The 22,206-nt window shown below is 37.0% G+C and overlaps 1 protein-coding gene across 2 annotated transcripts; it reads left to right on the top strand.

Moving 5' to 3' along the window:
• Positions 1–56: 56 nt before the first annotated feature.
• On the top strand, positions 57–13,412 carry abtb1 (ankyrin repeat and BTB (POZ) domain containing 1). 2 transcript variants are annotated; one of them, XM_079636789.1, is made up of 12 exons: positions 57–387; positions 1,419–1,481; positions 1,565–1,620; positions 2,757–2,901; positions 2,983–3,142; positions 4,313–4,358; positions 4,452–4,568; positions 5,044–5,156; positions 5,693–5,791; positions 6,074–6,241; positions 8,806–9,006; positions 11,971–13,412. In XM_079636789.1, exons 1-12 carry the CDS (start codon positions 332–334, stop codon positions 12,175–12,177), a joined length of 1,431 nt encoding a protein of 476 aa, XP_079492915.1. In that variant the 5' UTR covers positions 57–331; the 3' UTR covers positions 12,178–13,412. The 2 variants fall into 2 exon arrangements, with proteins under 2 accessions (XP_079492915.1, XP_079492914.1); XM_079636788.1 differs by having other exon boundaries at positions 160–382.
• Positions 13,413–22,206: the final 8,794 nt, after the last annotated feature.

The following is a 22,206-nucleotide window of genomic DNA, read 5'->3' as shown; positions in this document are numbered from 1 at the left end:
TCTAGCAGAATTCAAATTGAATCTCATTTGTGTGTGATACTCATTTGTTCAACGCTGGCGCAACAGACAGTCAGTATTCTCCAAAACAATCCATAAGAGGGCGCTGTTGAGACGCACGCAAAACTCAGCTGTACGTACACAAATCTGCTTCCTGTTTACGTTTGTTGAGCACTTTCTGTACGAGAATAGACAGCAGACATCTCGAATCGCAGCTGGAAACAGGCTCCGTGTTAGTTTTTCCACAACCGTCTCTCCCCGTGCGCCTGTAGCCGATCCTGTCTGTTAGACAGGCCGTTTCAATGCATTTCAGAGAAGCTTTACCGCCGCGCAGATGGACGCCGTTGATCTGTTTTCAAGCTGCAGAAAGGGCGACATTGCCAGAGTGAGGTCAGACAGCTGATGGCTGCTTGTTGTTGTTTTGTTTTGAAGTTTTTCCATGTGAACACATATCCATGGCCTATTTATTCTCAAGTTATTTTATATGCAAATATACACTACACATATCACTGTAACGTTACATACAAGGCAATATGCACAGCCTACATAAACTCTAGACTTTGATTTATTTGTAACCAAGTGGGGATGGGCTATATAGTCAATTTAGTCATACCTAAACATATATACATGACTTGTATAGTCTTTAGATGTTAATTATGCATATCTAAACAAAAGTTCATGGCCTTTAGTCATACTATGCATTTCTAAGCAAATGTGCTTGGGCTACACACACTCTATGTAACGTTATACCACATATGCATATCAAAACAAATACGTTTCGTATCTAGACACTACATATGCTTATCTATAACACCATAGTGTTTGGATATTGTATATGCTTATCTAAGCAACTGCATGGCATATATATATAATATCTAGTATGTGCATAGCTAGCTAAGATGCTGTTTCATTGCAATATAGAATTACGCTTGACTAGCACCTTTGATTGAAATTATACGCTTTGCTTGTAACACCATAATATGCCAGGGTTGTTTTTCAGTGTCATTCAGTTGTTTTATTAATATTTGCAGTAATGTTGTCGTGAAACAGTGAAAGACCCTGTGTGGCCTCAGAATTAGAAGGAAAAGCATGTGAGGATGACAGATAACATGTCACTGTATTGGCCCACATACAGTAAAGAATTACTGTGCTTAGTCTTTTCTAAGTACAGATTTCTTAAAGAGATAGTTAACCGAAAAATTTAAATTCTGTCATAATTTCCTCACCCTCATGTTGTTCCAAGCCTGAGTATCTTTTCTTCTGTTGAACACAAAAGAAGATATTTTAAAGAAAAATTACCATTTTCATTTTAGGGTGAACTATCCCTTTAAAGCTTGTGTGTTTCTCTCAATTATTATGTTGGTTGGGTTATAATGTATCTGTTCACTGCTTTTTCTGTTGACATTTTTCCTCTTCTCCAGATACCTGGTTGAACAAAGAGATGTAGAGCTGAACATCAGAGATAAGTGGGACAGCACACCTCTGTAAGACTGCTTGCTTATTTCCATTTACTGTCGCCGTGTCTGTTTTGATGAAGCCACTGATATCTTTCTGTCTTTGTCTTCAGGTATTATGCATGTCTCTGTGGACATGAAGAGCTGGTGCAGTACCTGCTTGCCAACGGTAAATGCTATAACGATTATTCATAACTAACCAGGGAGTTGTAATCTGTTCTGTATAGTCAGGTTTTAATGATTAGGATACAAAATAAAGCCTGAAACTATGGAAGCTTGTTCCCGGAATACAAAAAGGTAATTGCGACTTTTAATCTGCTTACATTTTTTCTCAGAATTCGGATATTATAACTAGGCACACAATAAGCAATTATATATACACCCCTGGTTTCACAGACAAGGCTTAAGTCTAGTCCCAGACTAACATGCATGTTTGAGCTGTTTTAACTGAAAGCAACTTGCTTTTGTTTTGTTGTTTTTGACATGGTTTTGTCTCAAGATGCACACCAGTAATGTGTTTTTTTAAGGCGTTTATAAAAGCTACTTAAATGTCCTAATTTAACTAAGGACTAATTCTGGCTTAACCTAAGCCCTGTCTGTGAAACAGACCATAAAGTTTATGTATCTCACAATTCTGACTTTATAATTCGCAATTGCTACTTTGAGATTACATTTCACATTTCAGAGAAAAAAGTCAGAATTGTGAGATAAAAAGTTGCAATTACCTTTTTAATGATTTATTCCATGGCTGAAACAAGCTTCCAGATAATGCCATCAACAACAAAAAAAAGCTTTACATGTTCAAACAGGAGTCGGGCATTGATTTTTGAAGCAGTCCACCGTAAAATTATTTGTGCAAATATATTTAACAACTTTATTCGGCACATTTCTGAAATAAATTAAATGAAACCACGGTGTCCTCAGTGACTCAGATGCTGGGAGTCTATGGAGACTCTTATGGTGCGTCCAATAACAGAACATTTGCAATGTTTTTTTTTTTGGCGCAGACATTGTATATCTCCAGATGCTACAGCAAGGAAACAGAAATGGCGGACTGCTGCGGCTCATTTAGGGTGGTATCTATGCTAATAGGGCTCTTACGTAAGAGTAGCGGGAAATCTGTAACCACTCGTTTGGAGAGACTGTCTATGATTTATGTGGAAACTGGTCGTTTACATACACTGTGTGGACACATATCTGTGTTCAAACACCTTATAAAATTCAATTTTGCTTAAAAGGTCACAAAAATGTTGATTTTTTTTCTAATAGTTGCACCATATGAATGACTGATCTTTGTTGTGGCAGGAGCAAAGTGTGAGGCGAACACATTTGACGGCGAGCGCTGTCTGTACGGAGCGCTGAGCGACCCCATCCGCCGTCTGCTCAAAGAGTACAAGCGCATCACAGCGAAGGCCATGCAGAGGGACTACTACGACCAGTTCCTGCAGACGTGAGGACCACAAACACATACAAACCAAAGCCCAAACCACAGTCACTTTCACAAACTGACTGGTGCTTTTCCCCATCGTAGGCTTTTGGAGCAGGGTAACTACAGTGACGTGACGTTTATGGTGCACGGTGAGATGTTCAAGGCCCACCGGTGTATCTTGAGTGCCCGATCAGAATACTTCGCTCACATGCTGGAGACCAAGTGGAAGGGCAAGAGTGCGATTGCACTCAAACATCCACTGGTAGGCGCTGTTTGACTTGGATTTGTATTCATCCTGATACTATTCATCCAGCCTGGAGCAGGGTTATTATAGATTACTACACTAAAACTCAAACTACAACCATAAAGTGTTACTTGAAATGAAATATATGAAATCAAATAAAATAAAATAATATATATTAAAAATATATATATTTCAACTAGTTGCCAAGGCATTCATTTAGTTTAACTTGATGTACTCAAATTACAAAAAAATAATAATATTAATTACTAAAAACTCTATGGACATTTAAAAATGTACACAAAACATTTCTTAAACTTTATCTGAAATTAAAATGAAAAATGTTAAAGCAACACCAAAGCACTTTTCCTCTTCGGTCCCCCTACAGGTTGGAAGCGGAATTGTCCATTACCGCTGTCGTAAATAATTTAGCCTACCTTCGCACGCACGCTTTTTATGCATCCATCACCGGCTTTGGAAAAAACGATGTCCACAGACAAGATAGAGTATGTTGCATGATTTATATGTCCCTGCCGAGTACGCTCCACCCAGAGCCTTGCTCCACCTATCGGCTATTGTAACGCTTGCCGTAAAGCAAGTCAAATTTGTAGTTTCTTATGTCTCATTCGAACTACAGATACGCTGCCCGATCTGGCCAACTTGCATAGTGTGGTTATAGCAGATAGAGGACCACGAAGCGAATGCAGAAGTGCCGTTCACCCTGTTACGAGTTGATGTATCACTGAAACAATTTTGGAATTATTATTTTAAGGTACAAAATAATCTTTGGTGTTGCTTTAAATAAGAACTGATTCAAAATATTAATAAAAACTAGTATCTCAATGATACTAAAATAAATAACAATGGCCTGTAGAATGTGAGATCATGTCAAAGGTATTCTAATTATGCATACCATTACACTGTCATATTTTTATGAACATATATGTTTTATAAATGTATATAATTTTCCTGACGAATAAGTTGTGGCACATTCTTATAATTTGGTATCAAACATGAAAGCGTGCTGTATGTTCATAGTTTTTTCATAGCTACTGTTCACATCTTGTGCTGCTTTAATTATCTTCTCCCTAGGGTTGTGTTAAATTAAGAAGAAGCTCTCTTATAACCTTTTACATCACCAGCATGCTTCAAACGTTCATGATCCTAATGTGTCCATTTCAATTTTTCCAGGTCAATCCTGCTGCGTTTGGTGCAATCATGCAGTATTTCTACACTGGTGAGCGTGAGACTGAGGCCGAGAGTTAAGTTAGCAAAGCCAGACACTATTTTTTTCCTCACCCTGTGCTGTTTTTGTTTTTGTTTTTTTCAGGTCGTTTGGACATAGATGTGAATTACGTGGAGGATTGCAAGCGTTTGGCGAAACAGTGCAAGATCAGCGAGCTGATTGAGGAGCTGGAAGTGAAGTGCAAACAGGTTTATGAGTTTGGTGAGGAGCCACACAACAGTGAAACTGTTCAGCTCATTTGAAACTCGTAAATTAAAGAAGCTATTGTACAGTCAAGCTGGCATTTTGAAATTTAAAAAAATTAGCTACACTGCAAACTACCAACAAAAAGTTGCTGACTGCATCGAAGCGACACTAACGTTCAAAGGTTTGAAGATGGTAAGACTTGAAATGTTTTTGAAAGAAGTCTCTTCTGGTCACCCCTGCCCTTATACATGAAATAATGTTAATCTATTGAACCTTATTTAACAGTTAAAATATTTTTTTGAATTGCCAGAATTGCATTTTTGCTTCTTTTTTTTCTACAAAAACCCCCCCATTAATTTCAGGGGGGAAAAAACTGTTTAGTTATTATTTGGTAAATCAATTGTTTCATTGAACCATCTGAACAACCCTCTCTCTCTCTCTCTCTCTCTCTCTCTCTCTCTCTCTCTCTCTCTCTCTCTCTCTCTCTCAGTGTCTAATAAGCCCGGGACGTGTGTGAAGGTGTTGACACTGGATCCTCACGACTTTCAGCTGCAGGATGGAATGGCTCTGCTGGCTGACAGTGCACTTCCTGCTGAGCTCAGGGTGAGAGGACACACACACACACACACACACACACACACACTTACCTTTATTAGGAATTCAGCTCTCACTTTGAACACCTATAGCCTCTTATCACCAGGGTGAAGATTCGTGCCGGGATGTGTGGTTGCCTAGCAACTGGTGGTTAAAATAGTTACCGTATATTCAAAGTATCAGTTTTTCATCACAGGAATAAATTACATTTTAAAATATTTTCAAAAAGAAAACCGTTTATATATATTATAATATATTAATATTTCACAATATTATAGTTTTTTTGGTATTTTTTGATCAAATAAATGCAGCCTTGGTGAGCAGAAGAGACTTCTTCTTTTCTTTTCTTTCTTACCGACCACAAACATTTGCACGGACTTGTTTATACGTGTGCAAGAATGTTGAGCTGCAGTATTATAGACTAAAGTCAACCACTACTGTTTAATAAAAAAGTAAAATTTTCATATATAGATTATTTCTATACACTGCTTGCAGTGATATTTTGTGTTGTGATATTCACTGATTAAAACTGCTGCTGTTTTTAGGTTGGATACGGTCAGCTTCCTTTCGATCTAACTGACAGTTTTCCGAGTTATCCCGATATCTGTTTCCGGGTGGACGGCAATGACTTCCTGTGTCATAAGGTCAGTGTTTAGTAATACTGATAATCATAATCCCTGGTTGTTGAATTTGGGACGGCATTAGTTGCAACCCAAATGCAAATGAAGACATCAGAGTAATGTCTGTCTTTGGTTATATTTTTAATCACTTAGAATCGATTATTAAAATGACTGTTGTTCTTCAAAATTCTATTTGTGGTTGATTAAAAAGGGCATTTTTGCTGATTAAACTGTGTGTGTGTGTGTGTGTGTGTGTGTGTGTGTGTGTGTGTGTGTGTGTGTGTGTGTGTGTGTGTACGTACGCAGGCATTTTTCTGTGGTCGTAGCGATTATTTTAAAGCGCTGATGGAGGATCATTTCTGCGAGGGTGAAACTCTACAGGCTCATCCCAGTATTCCCGTCATCACCCTTCACGATGTGTCTCACGATTTGTTTACAAGAATCCTTTATTACATCTACAGTGACAACACTCAGGTACACACAAACACATGTGCAATAAACACTACACACATCACGACATGTCTCAACAGATGCTGAAAATTTTCTAATACCAAACGCTAAGTTTAGAATAGTTCTGGCATAAAACAAACTGATATTTATTAGTGTTGTTGTTATCATTAACTAAAACAAATAGAAATATTATATATGAAAAACCTAATCTAAAAACTAACTAACTGAAGGTGTAAGTTGTACTAAAATGATTAAAACTCAAAAATAAAAATGAATTAAAGCTAAATATAAATATTTTTATTTACAAAAACTCATAATAAACAGTGAAATACATGGATGCTAATGTTTTGACGTCACCTACAGGCAATAACCAGTTTTTTTAATACAGTATTGTAAACGTGGTTTACTTGCATTGCCAGGTTATTGATTTGCATGTAAATCTGGTTATTTCAATTAACTGATTTTTTGTAGTTATCAGCGTATTGTTGTGCATGTAAACGTGCTTTTAAAAAATAAAGACAAATAACAATACACAGACCAAGAGCTGAAGAGTAATATTCAGAGAAAGTGTGTTTTCAAGAGGTTTTTGAAAGAAAGAAGGGAGGAAAGCAGGTAGAGCATTACACAACCTGGGAGATGTTACACTAAAAGACCTGGCACCCATAGGGACCCAGCTAAATGTAGGACTCATTAACAATCCCGTACTAGAAGATCTTAAGGAACGAACAGGGGCATAAGGTTGAAGTAAATCAGATGAAGGACCGCGGTTATGAAGAGGTTTGAGCGTGAGGAAACCGGGAGAATGTGCTCGTTCTTTCTTGTGGAGAAATCAAACGGGCTACAGAGTTTTGATCATGTTGTAATCGTTTGATGTTTTTAGCTGAACGGCCATAAATATGTGAGTTACAGTAATCAAGGTAAGATGTATAAGGCATGTGTAACAGTTTCAGCATCCTGCTCACTAGAAGATCTATACGAGAGATATTACCACCTTACCAATGTGAGCATTAAAGGATTAGTTCACTTTTAAAAAAACTTTTGCTGATAATTTACTCACCCCCATGTCATCCAAGATGTCCATGTCTTTCTTTCTTCAGTCGAAAAGAAATTAAGGTTTTTGATGAAAACATTTCTCCATATAATGGACGTCAATGGGCCCCAAACGGTTCAAGGTCCAAATGACAGTTTCAGTGACGCTTCAACGGGCTTTAAACGACACCAGACGATGAATAAGGGTCTTATCTAGCGAAACGATCGGCCATTTCAAAAATAAATAAAAAGTTTAAGTTTTATAAGCACAAATGCTCGCCTTGCTCTGTTCTGTGATGCGCATTCGTGACGTCACGTAATACGCAATTATGTTGAAAAGGTCACGCTTGACGAGTCAGTGTTTACAAATGTGTGGAAGGAGGACCATATACACATATTCAAATGTCTTTGTGTCAGTTTATCATTTAAAATGCCCATTTCGTGTGCGTATGGGTGTTGTAATATTAAAAAGCCTAAAAGAAAATTTTCGTTAGGACAGCAATTTTTTACTTTTCATAGAAGCGTGACCTTTTCAACGTAATTGCGTATTACATGACGTCACGAACGTGCATCACAGAACAGAGCAAGGCGAGCATTTTTGAAATGACCGAGCGTTTTGCTAGATAAGATCCTTATTCATCGTCTGGTATCGTTTAAAGCCCTTTGAAGCGGCACTGAAACTGTCATTTGGACCTTGAACCGTTTGGGGCCCATTGACGTCCATTATATGGAGAAATGTTTTCATCAAAACCCTAATTTCTTTTCGACTGAAGAAAGAAAGACATGGACATCTTGGATGACATGGGGGTGAGTAAATTATCAGCAAAAGTTTTTTAAAAAGTGAACTAATCCTTTAAATAAAGGAATCAAGAAGTACAGCAAGATTTCAAACTGTTGTAAAGGTCATAGTTAGGTCACCAAACTCACCATACAAGTCTATCAGTTGGCCAGATAGATAGATAGATAGATAGATAGAGAGATAGATAGATAGAGAGATAGATAGATAGAGAGATAGATAGATAGATAGATAGATAGATAGATAGATAGATAGATAGATAGATAGATAGATAGACAGACAGACAGACAGACAGACAGACAGACAGACAGACAGACAGACTTTATTAATCCCACACCTTTTTCAGCAGCTCCACACAACAAATACGGAAAAACACATTGAATAAAAAATATGGTTGTAATAGATATAATAAGTGCTACATAGTGTTGTTACTGCAATTAAAGAGTCTAGTTGCTGTTGGAAGGAAGGACCTGCGGTACCTCCGTTTTGTCTGAGTTAAATTTAAGGTGATTTGCCTTCAGCCAAAGTGATTTGCCTTCCTTTATGAAAATTGTTAACCCAGGAGGAGGAAACACTTTCACCTTAAACCGTCGTAATATACCGGTAGTTCTCCACTCTCTCTTTAAAGTCCCATCATTTAGATGCTAATAATGCCCCTGACAACAATGGTGTCATAAATTGTACTTGTTGAGCTGAAATCATGTTGAACCGCTTCATAAATGCTTCAGTGTCAGATGTGTGAAGCGTCTTCACTGTTTTCCAGCTCTCTCATGAGAACGTGTATGAGGTTCTGTGTGTGGCCGACATGTACCTGTTGCCGGGTCTGAAGCGTCTGTGTGGCAGAACTCTGGCGGCGCTGCTCAACGAGGAGAACGTGCTGCACATGTGGAAGACGGCAGAACTGTTCCGGCTCTCGCGTCTGGAGGACCAGTGCACAGAATACATGGCCAGGATCATAGAGCGGGTACGTCACGTACATCACCTGTGTGTTCCTTCACGCTTATGCTGCGTTTATACTCATCAAAATACACATTATTTACATTCATAATGAATGTCCCTGGTGTTATTGTGGCCCGCTCATCCATTTTAATATTATTATTTTAAAAAAATTATATAAATATATTATATGTTTTATATTAATGTAAAAATTAATTATATTATATAAAATGATTTATTTTAGATAATTATACATTTCTATGAAAATATTTTGTAATATTATTATAAAATATTTGTAAATATAAAAATACATGTAGTATAAAAATAATAATAATAATGTATGTTTATACATTTATATTTATATAATATAAATATATAAAAATAAATGTTTATAATATTATTTATAAAAAAGAAGTATAAAATTAGTTATTTAATATGGAAATAATATTAGATTTTATATAAAAATATACATGTATATTTATATAATATAAAAAAAGTATTGTATTTTTAACAAGATATATTTTATTATAATATATTAAATATTTTATATAAATGCAAATTTAAATAACATTTAAAATATACGTTTAATATAACTATGTAAAAGTATTTTTGAAATATTAAAAAATATATATTATTTAATATACAAATTATATTAAAGCTGCAGTCCGTCGTTTTTCCTCTTTGTCGCCATCTCTGTTAGAAATCTGCAATTGCAGTTATTCGCGGAATTATTAACTGTGCGTGGGTAGTAAATCGGCATGAGACAGCGCGGATGAACACAATTGAGGCTGCCGCGTCGCTGTGGATACTGTAACGTTACTGTCATCAGCAATCTCGGAGTATACTTTTTGAAAGTGTCAACATTAGAATTTTCATCGTAAAATGTCATCTGAACAGTAAGTAACATTCACTTTTGTTCTGACCAAATTCGGGGGGTGGGGGGAAGCATTGCAGTAAGCTATATCATGCTGATTAAATCTAACGATTGCTTGTATCACGTCAAAACGTGAAAAATATATTTTTTCTGTAGCCACTCTGAAGTCCGAAGTCTTTGGGTTTTACAACTGGTGAATCTCCAGTTGTCACTGGTGATTGTCGCTTTAAACTTTCGGGATCCGTCATACCAAGTGCTAAGCTAAATCTCCACCATCATCCACACACGCTAGCCGAGACTCCTTCTCTGTGTGTAGCCTACAGAAGTGACGTAATGACGCAAAGACATGCTCGAAATTCCCGCGGAAATCCACCAGTACCACTGGAATTAAAATCATTATTACAAGCTTACCGTTTTGAATCGAGGTAAGGCAAGCAGATCGTTTTGAACACTGGCTGGTTAAGTTTTTTTTCAAAAATGTCTTTTTTGATATTTTTAAACCCAAAAAAGTGCCGGACTGCAGCTTTAAATACTTATAAATATACATTTGTAGTTATATAATATAAAGATATATTTATGTAATTATACATGTATAATAATACATAATAAAAAGTTATATTTTTTAAATGTTATTATAACATTTTTATAAAATGTAAATATAAAAATAAACATATTTTATATTATTTGTTAATACAAAATAAGTTATTTTATACACATTTTTTTTAAAGCTGCAGTCCGGCACTTTTTTGTGTTAAAAAATATAAAAAAAGACATTTTTGAAAAAAAACCTAACCAGCCAGTGTTCAAAACTATCTGCTTGCCTTACCTCGATTCAAAACGGTAAGCTTGTAATAATGATTTTAATTCCAGTGGTACTGGTGGATTTCCGCGGGAATTTCGAGCATGTCTTTGCGTCATTACGTCACTTGTGGACACATTGAGAATGAGTCCCGGCTAGTCGGCTATATAGCGTGTGTGGATGATGGTGGAGATTTAGCTTAGCACTTGGTATGGCGGATCCCGAAAGTTTAAAGCGACAATCACCTGGGACAACTGGAGATTCACCAGTTGTAAAACCCAAAAGACTTCGGACTTCAGAGTGGCTACAGAAAAAAAGAGACTGCAACCGAGCCCAAGCTAAAACAACGATAAACATCGACAGGGCTTTTGAAAGGTGGCGTGAACTCCGTGTTTTGAAGGGGTTCAAAATGTATGTGAATAAAATGTGATTATATTACAGTTTTAAATAAGCATTTGATTACACATACGTGTGTGTTTTTTATTTAAAAGAGAAACAGTTATAAGGAACATTAATTTGTTGGTATGACAATTAGAATTTATACTGCACAGAAATGAAAACTGAACTACAGGTAACGTTAGCCCTAATACACATTAAATGTATTCACGCAATAATAATGTGGTAGTTAACATTAATAATTTGAGAACAAAATATATTTTTCACGTTTTGACGTGATATAAGCAATCGTTAGATTTAATCAGCATGATATAGCTTACTGCAATGCTTCCCCCCACCTCCCGAATTTGGTCAGAACAAAAGTGAATGTTACTTACTGTTCAGATGAGATTTACCGATGAAAATTCTAATGTTGACACTTTCAAAAAGTATACTCTGAGATTGCTGATGACAGTACAGTATCCACAGCGACGCGGCAGCCTCAATACATTGTGTTCATCCGCGCTGTTTCATGCCGATTTACTACCCACGCACAGTTAATAATTCCGCGAATAACTGCAATTGCAGATTTCGAACAGAGATGGCGACAAAGAGGAAAAACGACGGACTGCAGCTTTAATAAACCTCCACCTGATGGATAAAATTAAGTCCTGCCCTGTTTCCCGCTGACTATTCAGTTTCACTGGGAAATATGTTATAGTTCATAACACATTTAACACAAGTTAAAAAAGTCAAAGTTATGAAAGTCATATTTTAACTATTTTCAACATGAATTAATCCTGAAGACAAAAATACCATTTAATACTCAGGATTAAATAAAAAAATTTAGAACTGTTTTCTGCTCTAGCAGCCATATTATAAAAAAAATTGCGTATGCATTTTTTGGAGGATTTTGCTCCGAAAGGAAGTCATGTTTGTTTCAGCTGGTGGAAAGGCCAGAGTTTGCCGATATGATCAGAGAGGATGCTGGGAACGTGGCGGCCAGACAGGAAACTGATTCCATCCCTCTGGTGGACGAGATCCGGTTCCACATCGCCAGTAACGTTCAGACGTACAGCGAAATCGAGGAAGCCAACCAGAAACTCAGCGCCCTGGAGCTTCTGCTGGCCAGCATCGGGCTGGAGTGCTGAAAACTTGAGGTCGGGAGGGAGCGGGACGCTGAATGATTCATAAAATGCTTTACATGCACAAATAATCTGTAGCAAACTAGCATCACATTAGCAGTACCAAACGAATATGGTCGATTCTAACCAAAAACATACTTGCAGATGCGTCATATTGCAGTGGCCTGTTGTGATTTAGTGAAGCTTCCTTTATTGAATTCTTCCTTTTGTTTTCCATGAACGAACTCACTCCAGAGAGATAAAAGCTTGACTTTTTGATTTTCACGTTGTGTTTCAGTTAATATTAGCGTTCTTCATGATGTCCGGGTATATACTGTTCATTCTCTAGATGTAGCAGAATATTGAACTAACTCTACAGGAAACTTGTTGTGAAGTGTTGTGGATGCAGAGTCAAAACAATACTAAATAATAAATAGGTTTAGCTGTTACATCGCTGAACATGATTCGAGTCAATATTTAATCAAAGATGAGGCCATTTCTTTTGGAAAGAAATATACATGCATTTATGAATAGGAGTGCATAGAACACGGTGGGAAGATTTTGAAAGTGTTTTGAAAGGTGTTGTCATGAGAGGACTGACGAGTCGTGCATATTTGATCCGAGAATTAAAATACAAAAGGATCTCACTTGTTTTCTCTGGTGCTTGTGTGACAGCGCCATTTGTTAAAGCAAATGATTATTTATGCCTCTAAATGTGCGTTCACTCACAAATGTATCTTCCAGCACTGATATAGAAGTTTCTCTGCTTTGCACCCACAGGAAAGACTTCTGCTAATGTGCATGCAATATTTGCATTTAATATCAATATTATAATCAGGAAATGTGCTCCTTAACCTGACTGTCCTTGATCTTTCCCAACCTAAACATTTTTGGCTTGTGCTTTTCTTTTCCCTGCATTGCTTTTATTTTATTTTACTTTATTTATTCTATTTTATGCAGGTCTTAAAGTGACACGTCTACACGATGTGGTTTAAATCATCAGCATTATCCTTTGCTCATTTTCATAGCAGCAACTTGAGTTTGTGTGTGTTTGCGTTTCTGAACTGGGTGCTCAGGAGAATATCCCACAAATGAGACTTTTGTATGAACATTCACAAATGTCAAAGTCATGAAATATCCATTTATGATCGGATGCGTTGGCATTGCAATTTCCTTTCATATGATTTATGGGTGGGATAACTGTGACTGAATGGGATGTACTGTACATAGGTGAGAAAAAATAAATATTATTTAATAATGTATTACTTGTGGCTGTTTGATTTGACTTTACTCAAGTATTTCTCCGCATACTGAAATCTGAAATCGCATACTTCCATACTATATAGTTGGCGAAAAACAGTATCTAAAGAAGTATGTCCCAAATTCACAGTACTCATTGGCCCTGTCCCAAATGGCGCACTTGATGTGGACTTTCGGTCTCGTGGACTTAAATTGCGCGTGCTCGCTGAGTCTACGAGTCCGTAGGCCGTCCCATTCATCATTTTAACGCTCTGAAGTGTGCTCAGCAGCGCCCCCTTTGTACCCTTGAAGCGGTCTTCCGCGAAGCCCGCATGGATGCAGGTTTCACGCACTTTAACTACCCAGGAATCCTTGCGCATTTGCGAAAGGCCAATCAGACAACGAATGGGAGGAGCTTTGACTCATGTTAACATGGATGAGAAGAAAATATTTAAGTGTAAATATCATTATTTTTATAACCTATGTGTACATTTTGCCAGTATTACCTACAGTTTATACAAACATTATGGTCATCAACCAGTGGTTGATGTCTCAAACATAAATATAAATATATATTTATATTTAATATAAACATAAATAGTGCACTGAATAATAGGCTACGATCGCATTATGCTTAATTAAATAAATATAACCGAATGTCAGGGCTTTACTGAGTCATATGTAAATGTAGAAATATAATATTTAAACAACAACCAGACCGTCTTCCTATTTCCGGCGTGGCGATCGAGTCTGTCCCAAAAATAGCTCTCAATGCGCCCTCGTGGACTCGCACCAAGGGCCCTATAGGTCTGCACTACATGACGTCACCAAAGTGTGGACTCTGAGGAAGTCCACAAGTCCGGAGTGTGCCATTTGGGACAGGGCCATAGGCAGAAAGTACCCAGACGAACTACTATTTTGGCGAGATTCTGAAGTGTGCATACGATGGGCACGTTACTATCCCATGAGGCCACGGGAGAGGATTTGTGAATGGAGGTGAAGCGACGCAACTGACGCTGGTAGGTCACATGATAATGCAACATGGCGAATGTACTGTAGTACATCCAGATTACATTCAAACTATATAGAATATAAATTTTTAGCAATCATGAAGTAATTACTTATTCAAAATAATTACCTACACTTAGAGTATGCTATTCTGGACGCAGCCTGTGTTTTCTGTCCTGTGCTGGTTCATTGCGTTTTAGTTTTATTTTTTAAACGCAGTTTATGTGTGTACTTGTGTTTGTCGGTGGGTCGGTTCTGCCAGTTCCAGCCCAGGTGATCTCTTTCTGTTGGCGTGCTCTGTACAGAGGTTTTTGTTCTGTTTTGTTTTTGACATTAAATAAAGAAAAACTTCACCCTGCGTTTGAGTCCTGGCCATCTCTCTGCACCCACTCCTGTAAATGTCATTGCCTTTTTATTATTCTATTTTCTGCTGGTCTTTTTTAAGACCACTGGCAAAATTATTTTTTTTTCTTTTTTTTTCTCAATACAAATTATTATTATAAATTGTATTATCAGAATAATTTAAGTGAAAAGTTGAAAATATTTTAAGTAATAAATTACTCAAAAAAATGGTTAACAATAAACAATAGTTTTACAGCATTCATTAATCTCAACATTTACTAAAACATTTTTAAGATCAAAAGTTGCATGTGTAAACATTAGTTAATGCTCTGTGAACTAACATGAGCAGAACATTTTTATCAACTAATATTAGCAATGGTCAATAAATGCTGTGTAAATATATACATATATTAGGCTACTCATTGTTAGGTAATTAAGTAATTAAGTAATATTAACATAGACCTTATTGTGTAAAGTGTTACCAATATTTCTTAATTTTTATGTCAAGATTTATTGATTTTTGTCCTGCAGGAGGCGCCAAGTATTAGTGCAGGACTCAAACAGGGATCATAATTTCACTGAGGACAAGCGTTTTTTTTTTTTAAATAATAACTTTTAGACATTGTCTTAAATATTGTCTGGTTTGCATCACACGTTTATGTTATATAAAGCGTCATATCTAATGTTTCGTAACTGAATGTCCCCAAAGTTTGTTCATATATAATTGCGTCTAGCAGGATTTTCATTGTTTTTACAGAGATAAAGACATATCTTTAACGCATTTGTTTTTGTATATTGCATTTAAAACTACCAGGGACGAAATGTGGAGATAGCATAGAACAACATAGAAATTGTCCCTTCCCATTATTATAGCTTATAAGCCTCTGAAAAAAAACACACATTTAAAATTCTCCTTTGCTTGGAGTTACTTGTCAAAGGATGGCGCGAAGCTTCATGTTTCTCCAGGCAACAGGAGGCAGAATTGCCATGACAACCGACTCAAGTGAAGGATGAAGGCCTATCAGAGCAGCATTGCGTTTCTCTGACATCTATCATATAAGACCTGTGTGTTTGTGTGACTCAGATCCCTGAGTCACACTCGATAGAGACATGCCATGAATCTGTAACTAAGATCTTTAATGTGAGGATACTAACTACTGTATAGTCTGCAGTGATCTCACTCACCGCTCGGTTTAAACCTACACCCACAAAGATCTCAGAACCAGTACAACTCCCACTTCACACACACATCCCTCGCCGAGGCACGCCAGATCTGATGATGTAATCTCCCATCATGTGTTTTGATCAGGAGGAACAATAAAACACCAAACGCTCAAGCTGAGGAAGGCAATGCTTGTAAAATATGCTTTTTTTTTGTCTTTTGGCATACAGTATAAACTAGATGAGTAAAGTTTGATGACAAACTTTGATGTTGACTTGACAAAGCCAGGTCTGAAAGTTTCACATAACTTTGAACAGCTTGACCTCGGAAGGTTTTGGTATGTTGCTATGGTTTAGCATGTTGCTATCATAATCAGCACTTTGCTAGTGTGAGTTATTTTAAGTTATAGATAATATTTCACAATTTTTAAAAAAAAAAAATTTACTGTGTTTTTTTGTATTTTTGATCAAAGAAATGCTGCCTTGAAAGAGATTTTATTTATTTTTTTAATCTTACAGACCCAAAACTTTTGAACGGTATGTGGTATTCTTCATTTTTAGGAGTTTTAATTTGTCCAAATACTTCTTGGAATCACTGATCAAAGCCGGGTTGTAGATTGTTTGGGTTTCTCTAAGCCTGCTAGAGTATTTGTGTCAGCTGAAGTTTCCCTTGCACAAAATCACCATGGTAACCGTGTTTTCTGCCAAAATGAAAAGGAGAATGGCATGCAGGTCAAAGTCTGATAAGTAGGCAAATATCCTACTCAGATATTAAACAAATATATTAATAAGTGTTGCATGTATGTTCTCCAGCAGTTTAGTGTGGGTTATATAAACAATGGCTATGTTGATTTAACACCGGGAGATTTGCTGTGATATTGATGTTTCCACGGGCAGAAAGCTGAGCGTTCAGAGCATCGCGTGTTTCCCGCACGTAACAAGTAACCTTTTCAACTAATCTTATAGTGGAAATCATTCAGAATTATCATAAACATCAAGTCACTCAATAAAATACTGTGGGTCAAAAACAGTCCAAAGTTGCACATAGTACACACATTTATAACTAGTTTTAATCTGTTAATTTCCTGTTTTACAGGTTTAATCACACATCTGTACCCCTGGGAGTCACTTATTTCGAGTGTTTCCAAGAATGAGGCCTATTTCCAGCTGCGATCACAGCATTGTTGGAAAATTGGTGTGGCTTAGTTCTCCTGCATTGTTTAAATCAAGGGTAGCGTGTTGGTCATGTGTACACTCTTAGAAAAAAGGTTTAGTGTGGTTCGAAATAGGACTCAATGGTTCTTAACTCAATTTTAAAGAACCAATAAGGTAGCCTCCTATATAAGTAGACATGTCTTAAAAGGGTCCTATTATGCGTTGTACATTTTCAACTTTCTTTACTGTGTAATGTTGCTGCTTGAGCAATGAAAAAGGTCCTTGAAAAAAAAGGCTTTGAAAAAGGTTACAAAAGTCTCTCCAAAGGGAGTTATTCTCTAACGAACGCGTCACAATATTCACAAAGGGGCGTGGCCTGTTGAGTTGAGTAGTTGCTGCATCCTAATTAGCATACTATCCGTCCTAAACATAAAGAGTCCTAAATAGCATTAGAAATGAGAATTAGTGTGTCCCAAATCGTAGTATTTTGAAATGTGTATTCCCAAGATACCCTGATGACTACTTTTTCCAGTTAGAATCTGAAGTGCAGATCCGTGCACACTAACGGCTAATACTAACCGCAACCCATTGCGCATTGGACGAGGATTCGATACAAACACGAATAAAAAGTGTTTAAAAACAAACATGGCGGATGTCCGACAGTTATGTAGAGAGGTTTAGATAAATGGGGTTTGAGTGATTAAGAATCATCTATAACCTGACGAAAATATATTTATTCAATGTGATCCACCATGTACATTTATAAGATACATTAGACAATTAACTTTTAAATGCATTCATTATGAGAGTTCTCCGCATGAAAGACCCACGACTGGCAGATCAATGTGCTTCTACATTTCTCTACGAAGCGGTAGGAAATTAAATTGAATAGAATGTGGAGGATTTTAACTGTGACAAGATGATTGACAGGACAGTTTAGAGTGACAGGAAGCACGTAACTAAGCGACAGAGCTGTCCGTTAAAGATGCAATTGTGACAAATGAGTTTGTTTTTACTTTTCTGCTACACACTCAAAAGTGTGTACTTTTTCTTCACAAAAACAGTACATACTTTGAGGGCATATTGGGACGCAGCAAGTGTGTTGAAACCTGGTTTAAACTCACGGTTATGGTAAGGGGCATGACATTTCCCAAACACGCTTGAAGCGGTTGACCAATCTCAACACACTGGTGAAGCCAACCAATCAGAGCACATTGCGTTTTTCGGAAGGAGGAGCTTCATAGAAAGAGGAACTAAACTGAGCGTTACTGACAGACTAGGAAGAGAGGAGCTGCAACAATGTCAAATCAGTGAAAAAGAATGTGTTTTTTGAAGTTTCAAGCATGAAAGCCTATAGTATTGAGCTTAATAGTATAGTACATAAATAGTATAGTAATAAATAAATAAATCTTTCCTTTTCCTTCTCCCTTGTCTGGCTTATGCTATCTGAGCAATGCCTGGACTTTGTATTTTGAGCACTTCTTGCGTTGTTTTTGCCTCTTCACGATGACTCGCTTGCTTTAGTCCTCAGTTGTAAGTCGCTTTGGATAAAAGCGTCTGCTAAATGACTAAATGTAAATGTAAGTAGTAGAGCACAAAAAACAAATTAAGACTTTGAAAAAGGGTATATTAGGAACCGCTTTCCGTAATATTTTCATGTTTCAACAGTGATAAATTAGGTTTGCGAGCTGTTTAATTCATAAAATTTGATCAAAATAAAAACTGAATTAAATCAAAATGAATGATTTAATCCATAAAATGATTTTATGATGGGAACCCCTAAAAGGTTCAATGAAGCCCCTGATATAACCCTGCAATGTTCAGAGCCTTTTCTTCTAAGAGTGAACACAATCTCATGACAATTCGGGACGTTTTGGCGAATTGGTGGTTTGTGTGTCAGCATGTGAATGAAATCTTTCAGTATCCCCCAGCTGCCCTGTGACACAAACAGTGCATGTGAGACTGAAAGAGGCTTACTGTGGCACCACATGACTCTTCCCATAGTCCACCTGCTTCACATGTCCGTAAAAGTAGAGCTCAAACACTTCACAAAAAATCTCTTTCTCAAAATGACTAAAGCAAATCCATGCAACCACATGACACTGGGAATACAATGCACGACTAATGACAACATGAATAATTAACAAGTAGCCTATCAATAAGCGCCTTGCAAACCGCTACTTATAATTAAATTAAATGCAAGCAAACGCTGCACAAGAGATCTCATCACATGGAAATGTCAGCGTTACACAACCCTTTAGAGCGCCAAATACAGCTGGACTCAGCACTCTGGAGCTGAGCTGATTTACAGGTATTATTTTGGCATGGATCAAAAACAACCTGTTCCATTGCCTCGCGCTTTAATCTCCTCCTGGGTGAGCAGAGGCTCCAGAGACCAGCGAGGAAACCTGGCAACACGGTATACAGACACGCACACAGAGAAGCACTCAAATGGGAACTATTAGAATTCTTGTTGACTTCAACATTGTCTTAATGCGGGTATTCAATGTGCCTCACATGGACATAATGAAGAAAAGGAGAAATAATGACATAAAAGTCAAGTTTAACATCATATAAGAACATAAAAGTGCACGGGGATTTCAGACCTCTCAGATTTCAGGAACTATATATTTTGCTGCGTTTTGTTGTACTGATGTCTTGATGGGCATTAGCATAATGAGGGTCTGAATTAAAAAATATTGTTTGAGCAAATTTTGCATTAGTTTTTAATTGCATAGATGTATTATGTATTTTTGCTTGTAAAAAAAATTAAAAAGTTTATTGGAAAAAGAATATAAAAAAACAACTGTAAACATGATGATAATTGTATGATGCTAAATTACCTTACCAGTGAAAATGTGCATTTAAAAAAGGCGGTGCATGTCATTTTACGTTGTTTGAAATACTAATATGATTTAAATATGAGTACAAGCTATACAGTATATAAAATCAGTGTATTTTGACCATTCAACAACTTATGTTAGATATTACAGTAGACATTTATATTTGAAAAGACAATGCGTGTCATTGTAAGTTGGTTGATATATTAACATGATATTCTGACCATTCAATAAGTATTTACAATGAAAATGTGTATTTTAAAAGGAAATGCATGACTTTTAAATACATTAAAAATAAAAATTCTATATTAATATATCATTTAAATATGGAGTACAAATATTAAATATTATATAGTTTGCTATATTATATTATTAGCTATTTATTAGGCCACGTAAAATCACACAGTGAGCAGAAGTCGCCAACTTTCTGCAGAGTCAATAGCAGACCTCCAAACTTTGTGTGGCCTTCAGATTAGCTCAAGAACAGTGTGTAGAGAGCTTCATGAAGTGGGTTTCCATGGCCGAGCAGCTGCATCCAAGTCTTACTGTACATCACCAAGTGCAAAGCAAAGTGTCGGATGCAGTAAAGGACTCTAGCAGTGGAGACGTGTTCTCTGGAGCGACGAATCACGCTTCTCTTCTCTGACCCCTTATTTCCAGTGAAGGGAACTCTTAATACTTCCGCATACCAAGACATTTTGGACAATTTAATGCTCCCAACTTTGTGGGAACAGTTTGGGGATGTTCCTGTTCCAACATGACTGCACACCAGTGCACAAAGCCAGGTCCATAAAGACATGGATAAGAGAGTTTGGTGTGGAGGAACTTGACTGGCCTGCACAGAGTCCTGACCTCAACACCTTTGGGATGAATTAGAGCGGAGACTGCGAGCCAGGCCTTCTCGTCCAACTTCAGTGCCTGACCTCATAAATGCGCTTCGAGAAGAATGGTCAAAATTCCCATAAACACACTCCTAAACCTCGTGGAAAGCCTTCCTAGAAGAGTTGAAGCTGTTATAGCTGCAAAGGGTGGGACAACTCCGTATTAAACCCTACGGATTAAAAATGGGATGTCATTAAAGTTCATGTGCATGTAAAGGCAGACGTCCCAAAACTTTTGGCAATATAGTGTAATTATAGTGACCATTCAACAATATATCAATATAAAAAATATATATTTTAAAAGGCAATGCATGTCATTTTAATATGGTTTTATATTAAATATCACACAGGCCTTGGTTATCTCTAGGCTTAAGCTACTAAATTCTTGCATTGATTGGATATATTGTTTCAAAAGCATGTAGTTTACATTTGTGCATTGCCATTTAACAATGCAACAATGCAAGGCATGTACAGCACCAATGTGCATGTATGTGAAAAATAATAAAAGCAGCGAGAGTCGGTAGCCCGCAGCTCACACCCTTTGACTAACATCCTGGACAGACCATCTGTCTGCAGACAATCTCACACACGTGTCATATCAAAGCATGAATTTGGGTGAGCAAACTCTTTATTATACTATAGCAAGGGCAGCGATGTAGCTTCAACTTCAGTTTTCAAATGCCAGAAACTAGACCTTGATATCCGACAATGTGTGACCTTTGATTGTGATCATGCGGTCATAAGATTTTATTAAAGCAGATAATAAAAGGAGAGATGAGGACATGTGAAGGCATCATGGCACACTAGCGTTATGGAAAAATACCACCAAGGATCACAATCCTTTGGCTTTGCTCTGATTGGAAGACACGTTTAGCTCAGCATTGTTGCCATATCAGAGTTTGGACACCTACCCCCTCTTTCTTTTTCTTCTTCTTAAGTTGATCCCAAAGTTTTGAGTCTTGGAAGATTATCCCCTCACAAGGCCATGCACTGACCCCTATGTGACCTCACTTTAGCACTACCTATATCTGGAGATTTTGCTTTAGCATGACAACCATGGGACTGAAACTTAAAAAAACACCTGGGAAATGATTTATTGCTTGTGTCAGTCATCGAGGTCTTTGATGGAACGGCATCCATCCATGCACAACTGTTTGTTTTCCAGTAAAGTGACGCAAGCAGCAGTCTCCGTCCTCCTTATTCTCAATGCGCATGCGCAAGATCAAATTCGCGATGATATGTAGAAAGGAATTAGAGCGTAGAAGGGCAATCAATTTGAAGTGAATTCTTAAATGGGCGTGGTTTAATGTCAAAAAGCTTGCATTGCATTGGTCTATTTGGATAGGTCTACATTTAAAACTTATTTTTTAAGACTTAACTGGGTATATTTTTGTGAATTTTTGTAATGTTTTTCAGAAAACATTAAATTG

Source organism: Phoxinus phoxinus (assembly GCF_949152265.1).
Source record: "Phoxinus phoxinus genome assembly, chromosome: 15".
NCBI classification, from domain to species: domain Eukaryota; kingdom Metazoa; phylum Chordata; class Actinopteri; order Cypriniformes; family Leuciscidae; genus Phoxinus; species Phoxinus phoxinus.
The sequence above is the reverse complement of the archived record's forward strand: the minus strand, read 5'-3'. Positions and strand labels throughout refer to the sequence as shown.